General features: G+C 39.1%; 1 protein-coding gene across 1 annotated transcript; it reads right to left on the reverse strand.

Moving 5' to 3' along the window:
• Nucleotides 1-214: 214 nt before the first annotated feature.
• On the reverse strand, nt 215-931 carry LOC108346677 (pentatricopeptide repeat-containing protein At1g10270). The gene has a single exon (XM_017585739.2). It carries the CDS (start codon nt 929-931, stop codon nt 215-217), a length of 717 nt encoding a protein of 238 aa, XP_017441228.2.
• Nucleotides 932-8084: the final 7153 nt, after the last annotated feature.

Below are 8084 nucleotides of genomic sequence, written 5' to 3' on the forward strand. Positions count from 1 at the left end.
GTCGTCCTCACGTGGTGTAAAAGTGTCAATTGAATCCAAACATAGAAAAAATTTGTGTCAAAGTAGTCATCTCCGTTAAATACACACTAACGGTGTTAAATGGCTGATTATTTGGCACCCCTTCGTGGCACTGACCCCTCTGCTCATTCTTCCTCATTCTTCCAGTTCAGAAACTTTCAAATCTTCCTCATTCCCAAACGAGACCAATATCCTCTTAAAGACTTCGAGCACAGTTCTTCAAACAGGGTCTCAGCTTGCGAAAGCATAAGATCAAACAAGGCCCAAGCTTGGAGGTATCAGAGTTAACAGCTTGGAAATTGGGAGGGGTGTGATTGTCGAGCATATGATCAAACAAGGCCCAAGCCTCAGTTTTCCTGGCATGCTTGAGCAAACACTCCAACAAAACGTTGCAAGTGGCAGGGGTCATCCTAAACTGGCGCTCCAACAAGGACCTGTAGGACCTGTAGGACTCCATGGCTTCCTTATCCCTACCCTTTTTGAAGAACCATTCCATGAAAGTGGAATTCACAACCCCGTCATACACCAGGCAGCGCTCCTTAAGCTCGTCGAAGAGCTCATTGGCCTTCTCCAAATTCTCCAGTTCGATAAAGCCTGAAATGAGGTTGTTGTAGACGAGGGAATCCGCGCCGTGGCCCTTAGTGAGCATCTCGCGCAAGAGGTCGACGGCTTCGGAAATTCGACCGGCTTGGATCAAACCTTTGGTGAGATGGCGATAGGTAACGGGGGAGGGACTGAAAGGAGCGTTGGCGAGGACGTGGCGATAGACTTCAAGGGCCACGTCGACACGACCCTCGTCGCAGTGGGTGTTGATCACGTTGTTGTAAGAGACGATGTTGGGGACGATATTGAATTGGTTGAAGAAGAAGTGGAAGAGGGCAATAGCCTCCTCGTACCACTTCGACCGGTACATGTCAGCGATGATGGCGTTACAGGTGAAAACGGTGGGCCGTGTCACAGAGAACACCGCGTGCCGGGCGATGGCGGACGCCGCCTCGAGGTCGCCTGCGCGGTTGTGGAGGCTCAACCGGGGGCCCATGAGCGCCGAAGTGGAGTCCGGGAGGCGAGGAGCGTTAGGGTCGCGCAGAGGACCCTACTGCGGCGGAGGACGAATAGCATTCAGGGGAGGCTCGATGCGTAGACGCCGCTTCCGTCGGCGGCGCTCGGCCGCAGCTTCTTCGGCGGAGGAAAAGGCGTAGGAACGGGTTTGGGTGAGAGAGAAGATGGGCCGGGAGGCGGCGATGGAGGACAGGCGACGTAGGAGCAGGCGGTGAAGCGACATCTTGATATGGTAATGGAATGCGAACTGAATCTCTGCGCAGTGTTTCTTTCACTCCTCCCACACCAACAACGCTATGATAAACCCTAACTAACCCCTTTTACATTTGCAAGAATGAGGAAGATTTGAAAGTTTCTGAACTGGAAGAATGAGGAAGAATGAGCAGAGGGGTCAGTGCCACGAAGGGGTGCCAAATAATCAGCCATTTAACACCGTTAGTGTGTATTTAACGAAGATGACTACTTTGACACAAATTTTTTCTATGTTTGGATTCAATTGACACTTTTACACCACGTGAGGACGACAATGAAACTTTTTTAAAAATGAGGATGAATTTGACACAATTCAACCAAACTGGGGACAAAGGAAGCAATTAAACCTATATTTATCTACTTCACTCCAAAGCATGTGTTTGATAATTTTTTTTAGGTTTAATTGCTTCCTTTGTCCCCAGTTTGGTTGAATTGTGTCAAATTCATCCTCATTTTTAAAAAAGTTTCATTGTCGTCCTCACGTGGTGTAAAAGTTTCATTGTCGTCCTCACGTGGTGTAAAAGTGTCAATTGAATCCAAACATAGAAAAAATTTGTGTCAAAGTAGTCATTTTTCCTATATCTCTGTGTCTTCCTTTCATACAATCAAGTACAGATATTCATTTTACCTTATCTAATTTAAGGCTTTTCATAGCTCCAGAGAAGTGACATATGAAAGGAAGACACAGAGATATAGGAAAAATGGCTACTTTGACACAAATTTTTTCTATGTTTGGATTCAATTGACACTTTTATACCACGTGAGGACGACAATGAAACTTTTTTAAAAATGAGGATGAATTTGACACAATTCAACCAAACTGGGGACAAAGGAAGCAATTAAACCTTTTTTTTACACCTTATATAGTTGAATTAGATTCCATGGGTAGAAATGGATTAAATTTGGGTTTGGGTTTGCACAGCTTCAGTTTAAAATATTTCTCAAATTTCAAATTATATCTTCACCCCTTTACCAATTAAATATTTATTTTGTAACTTTGACATGAAATTTTATAAATCATGTGTGTTTATAATTTTTTTATTGAAATTAAAATTATATTATACATTTTAATTGATGTAGGTATTAAAGCAACGAATTGTTTTTAATTAGGAAATGGTATTACAAGTACATAAAATAAGTTATCCTTTTAAAAGTTTGATCAAACAAGAAATTTATTTAAAAGATTGTACTGTAATAAATATTGTAAAATAAAAAAAATTGCCTGTATATTATTATGAATCTATATTATTGTAGTACCTTTTAAATTTCTAAACATGCTATAAAAATTTAAATGTCCAAACAAGACAGTAAAAAAATTGATACTCCCAATTACACTTTATTCCTTAAACTCGAAAACAAGCAGCAAATGATCTTAAATTTACAAAGTATAAATTTTAGTACTTTTTTCCAATATATTTTTATTAAATGCTTTATTATTATTATTTTAAAAATTGGACTCTGCTTTGACACAAGTTCAACTCACCCTCTCAAATGTAACCTATATCTTAAGTGTGTGTGACGTGTTAATTTTAAATCATGATTGACTTATGAAGAGTGTAAAAAATAATTTATTGAAGACTCTTTAGTAAGTCTAACTAAACCTATCATTTATAATTTTTATAAATAAACTTGGTTGATTATGTTTGAAGATGTATGAATGTTATATATATTATAATTTTACTGAATTAATTTCAGATTTGTATATGATTGGTCATTATATGAATCAATGATGTGGTGGAGATAAATTGATAGCTTGTGATGTAGAGATAGTATAATGATTGTGCATTTAAAAATATTGGAATGTAATTGAGAAGTTGATGGTTGTTTTAAGTAGTTCAAAATACAACGTGTTTGTGCTTATGAACTGGTTAACATTGATATGGCGACTTAGTGTGTATATCTGTTGGATGGAGTGATTGTGTTGATCTTAATTATGCTAGGACAATTTTGTTCATGGATGTTGTATGATAGATGTTATATGGTTGTTCAATATCACTTTGATTGAATTGGTTGTCATATGAAATATCTTTTGCTCTCAAGTTGTCTAGTTATGTTTGGTGAACTATTGAGAAATGATAGAGTTAGAAATGTCCATGTAAGGTTGGTATGGATAGACTTAGAGTACTTGAAACTTTGAAGTGAATTAGAGACTTAAACCATTGAGTTAGGTCGATATAAGAAATGTGTTGACACAATGATTAGTTTGAATTGTACTGTTTTATTGCTTTAATTATTATTATTATTATTTGATTACTGATGAATATGTTGTAATGAAATTCTGGATGCTTTGTATGGGTGGTTGTTTTGTTCTAAGTTTAGAGTTGAATGATTTCAAGTAGATGGGTGATAATATATGTTTCCGTAGTAAATGAAATTTATGAATAGAAATGAATATATTACTATGAGAAAAGAATTGGGTTTGTTTATATACGTTGAATGACGTTCAAAGATACAAGTAAGTGGTTGTGTTTTGTTTATATGAATATGGTGATTGATGCATCAATTAAAAAGGAGGTGTATAGATTTTTGTTCACATTATTTTGTTGATTCTGTTGTGGTCAGTTTCAACTACAACCTTGGGTTTAATGCTATAGGGTCCAATTTCAGAAAGTAAGACTATTCTAAAATTCTGCAGTGTTATCAATTGTTAAAAGATGTTTTCTTTAGTACTCTAGCTGATGCAATAAAATAAGGTACTATGAACTTGAATTTACTGCTTTCCATGATGATGATTAATATAAAGGTGAGTATCATGTTAAGGTTTAAAATGAAAAAAGTAATTATGGTGTCATAATTTATGAAGTAAAAGGATGTTTTATTTGTAATTTATTCAAGTTTTTGTAAGCATAGAAAGTAAATAAGAGTTCTATGGTAAATTGCGTAGTTTTGCCAATAATAATATGAATTATTATGTGTTAAGATAATTAGTAAAGGAGCAAAGTATGAATCAATGGAGAATCTTATACGTTTGGAATTGTTTGACTGGTGTTTGTATAAATGTGAGTAGTGAATGAACTTTGGGTATGATTTATATTTGATGAACTATGACTTAATTGTGATTGAATAAATTGAAACAATCATCTAAAAATAAGAACCTATGATATTTTTTTATTAGGTGGTATATATAATTTAATTTAATTTTACTTAATATCTTTGGGCTAAATTTAGACTTTCTTGTAATTGGATTATTTCGAAATAAATCCAAGAAATTTAACACGAGGGGGATGAACGTTAGAGATTAGAGATTTAAGCTTACTTTATATAGCATATAAATTTCGTAATCCAAAATCCAATCATTTGGATAAATACAAATTGTCATTGACGAAAACAATTACTAAATGATTTTACTTTCTTTCTAACCAAACATGATTAATCTAAGATAATATTTTTAACATGGAGATGATTATGCAATATAAAAGATTATATTGACGAGTGAGAGATGAGATAAAAACTTGAGAAAATTTATAAGAAACATGCGTATTTAATGTATGGTTTTGAATCATTTTGTATCATATACTTTGATATTTAATATGTGAGTTCAAAAAGGAGAACGAGATAGGTTATTTTCGTTTATACGCAGCAGTTCCGCAACCGAGACATATACAGATGAGGCAAAAAGGGTAGGCTTTTCGCCTCGGTTCTGAACCAAGACAAAAAGGTGTGTACTTTTGTCTCGGTTCAAATCCAACCGAGACAATAGAGGAGTTTTTTCTTTTTTTGTGTGTTCTTTTTTTTGTTTTTACCATTCGCCAAGTCAGTTGTTAGCCCCTGGTCACACGCCTGGCCACACGCAATCCATCAATACCCACTACTCCATCTCACACCACCATCATCAAAGATTTCCAATTGCGAAAAGCAAAGAATCCCAGAAATCCAAATCAAATATCCCAATTTCAAGATCAAAATACAATAACAGTAAACCCTAAAAGAGAATTCCTAAATCATAACTCAACCACCACCACCTGTAGAGAATCAAGCAAACACTACCACTCTCGCTAAGAATCAATCAAACAGAAAACAACCCAATCAAAATGAGAAAAAAGGGGAGAGAAGGAAGCTTCCTCCTTGCTGCGAATCAGAACGGAGAGAAGAAGAACAACAAGAACGACCATCGCGCCCTTACGTCCCCGTCGCGCCTCCGTTGCGCCATTGATGATCTCTCCAGGTTGGTTGTCCGCGCGAGACGAAGAACCCTAGGCTAGGTTGGATGCACGACTTGAAGCAAGACATATCGCAATAGAGAAGAGGAAGGAAGCCTTCCTCTCGACAATGCGAAAGAAAATGGGCGAACAGAGAGGAGTAGCACAACACCACGCACAAAATCGCTTTTGTCTGAAAAGGCCTCTATTCACGAAATTTAACCTAAAAACATGTTATTACTTCGATTATTTTTTTAGAGGTATATTGTAGAGGAAGCTTATGATGGAAGAAACAAAGAAAGTACAAGTGAAGCTGTGAATGCGTACTATTCAGCAACTTTGGTGGGTTTACATATGCTGACTCACGTCTTGTTGCCACTGGATCAACGCTATTGGCGATGGAAGTTCTTGCTACACAAACTTGGTGGCATGTGAAAGTTGAAGACAACTTGTACAATAATGAATTTGCAAAAGACAATAAGATAGTTGGTGTTTTGTGGTCAAATAAGAGGGATCACTAGTAAAAAATGACGTTTTTAACTTGTACATTATGACTCGGATTTTATTGAACCGAAGCATATCAAAACCCGGTGGCAGTCTCATAATTTTAAAAGCATTATATGCCTCGGCTGTTAAGCAACCGGTGTCTAAAAAAAATACTGGCTCGGTTACCAGAGTGAACCGAGACATAACCTTCACGTAGCAAAGATACGGCATCGGTTGGCATAGAGCCCGAGGCATATTGGGCTGGACTTAAATCGAGAAAAAGCTGGGTAGCCAAATCATTTCCCCAAAACACCTCTCCTCTTCTCCTACGATCTTCTCCTGCGATGTGCGATGTGCGACGACCTCCTCTTCTCCTCCTTTTCTCATGCGATATGCGACAACGGTGGACGCGGCGAGGCAGCACCGACGGTGGACGCAGCGGCGAGGACGCGGCGACGAGGACGCAACAGCGATGAGGACGTAGTAGCGGCGAGGACGCAACGGTGACGAGGACGCAGCGGCGGCGAGGACGCAACGGCGACGAGGACGCAACGGCGACGAGGACGCAACGGCGACGAGGACGCAGCAGCGGCGAGGACGCAACGACGACGAGGACGCAGCGGCGGCGAGGACGCAATGGCGACGAGGACGCAGTGGTGGCGAGGACGCAACGACAACGAGGACGCAGCAGTGACGGAGGGAGGTGACGGAGGGCAGATCTGGGCGCATGGAGGGGCGGAGGTCAGATATGGGCACATGGAGGGGCGGAGGGCAGATCTGTGACGAGCAGAGAACCACCCGAGGGGACGACGCAGGGCAGATCTGTGACGAGCGGAGAACCAACCGAGGGGACGGCGGAGGGGGAGCAGAGGAAGTCAGTGACGGTGGCGAGGAGGGTGGGAACGGCAGAGGATATGCTGGCAAGCTTCGTGGGGACGACGGAGGGGGAGCAGAGGAAGTCAGTGATGGTGGATGCTGGCAAGCTTCGTGGGGGAGATGGTGGTGGTCGGAGATGCTTATGTTGGGGGAAGAATAGAGAAACCCATGTGCGAAGAGGAAGAAATTTGATCTAAAACGCTTCAGCTTAAGTCCATCTTCATCTCTACTTTTGAGTTTCTGCTTCTGAGTTTCTTCTCATTGCTATTATCACTTTGGTTTTGTGGGTTGTAATTTTGACATTGGTTGTTTATATGTATGAGCTCATTTGCTGCTTCTCTATACAGATTTTTGACATTGATTGTTGTAATAATGTGTCTTGTTTGATTCCTGTTATGGTTTTCTTGTTTGTTTTAGATTCTTGGGCTGAAATTGGGAAATCTTGAGTTTGTTTGGCATGACATAATGAATGAATTGTGAATCGTCTGGAAAAAAAACACACACGCTATTGCCTCGGTTATCTAAGAACCGAGACATATTCCTATTTCGTTTTATCTCGGTCTGTAACCGAAGCATAAAACTTAATCTTTTTACCTTGCCCGCATATGCTTCGGTTGTAGAACCGATGCCTATAAACATATACAACTGGTGCCTTTACTCTTTATTGTACTAGTGGATAATGCATTATGGTGGGCCGCTGCTACATGCAGAGAGTGTAGACTTGGAATCTAAGTGCTACCCTTATTGCCTATCAATGAGACATTGTTCTCTGATGCTGCTTATGTGAAGGAGCTTGTGGAATGGACACTTCCATCTTTAAGTAATCAGAGTTGGAAGGGAATGACTTATGCCTTGCAGGGAATTTACGATAAGCAATCAGCATTGCGTGACATAAGAACATTGACAGCTTTTGAAGATGGAAACTCATTCACTAATTTTATATCTTTAGGTTATTACTCTATCACAAAAAGATAAAAGAGATTATGTTGAAGAAAAAAACAATTTAAAACTAATTTTATCATAATTCCATATTATTACAATAAAAAACTAAAAAGAAATATGTACACATTTTTTGCGGTTTTAGAATCCCGGTTAGGTTTTACCTACGGTTTTATTTAACCTCTATTAGTTTTGATGGTTACAGCAGAACCCCGCTAATTCCAGCGGTTCTAGTAAAACCTCGCTAATTCTGGTGATTCCAGCAAAATCCCTGTTAATTCCGGCAGTTTTAGCAAAATTTCCGCTAATTCCGGC

The sequence above is a fragment of the Vigna angularis genome, chromosome 9, assembly GCF_016808095.1.
Source record: "Vigna angularis cultivar LongXiaoDou No.4 chromosome 9, ASM1680809v1, whole genome shotgun sequence".
NCBI classification, from domain to species: Eukaryota; Viridiplantae; Streptophyta; class Magnoliopsida; order Fabales; family Fabaceae; genus Vigna; species Vigna angularis.

Excerpts from the sequence above, each read along its gene's own strand:
- LOC108346677 (XM_017585739.2), bottom strand. The coding sequence starts at position 931 with ATGTACCGGTCGAAGTGGTACGAGGAGGCTATTGCCCTCTTCCACTTC.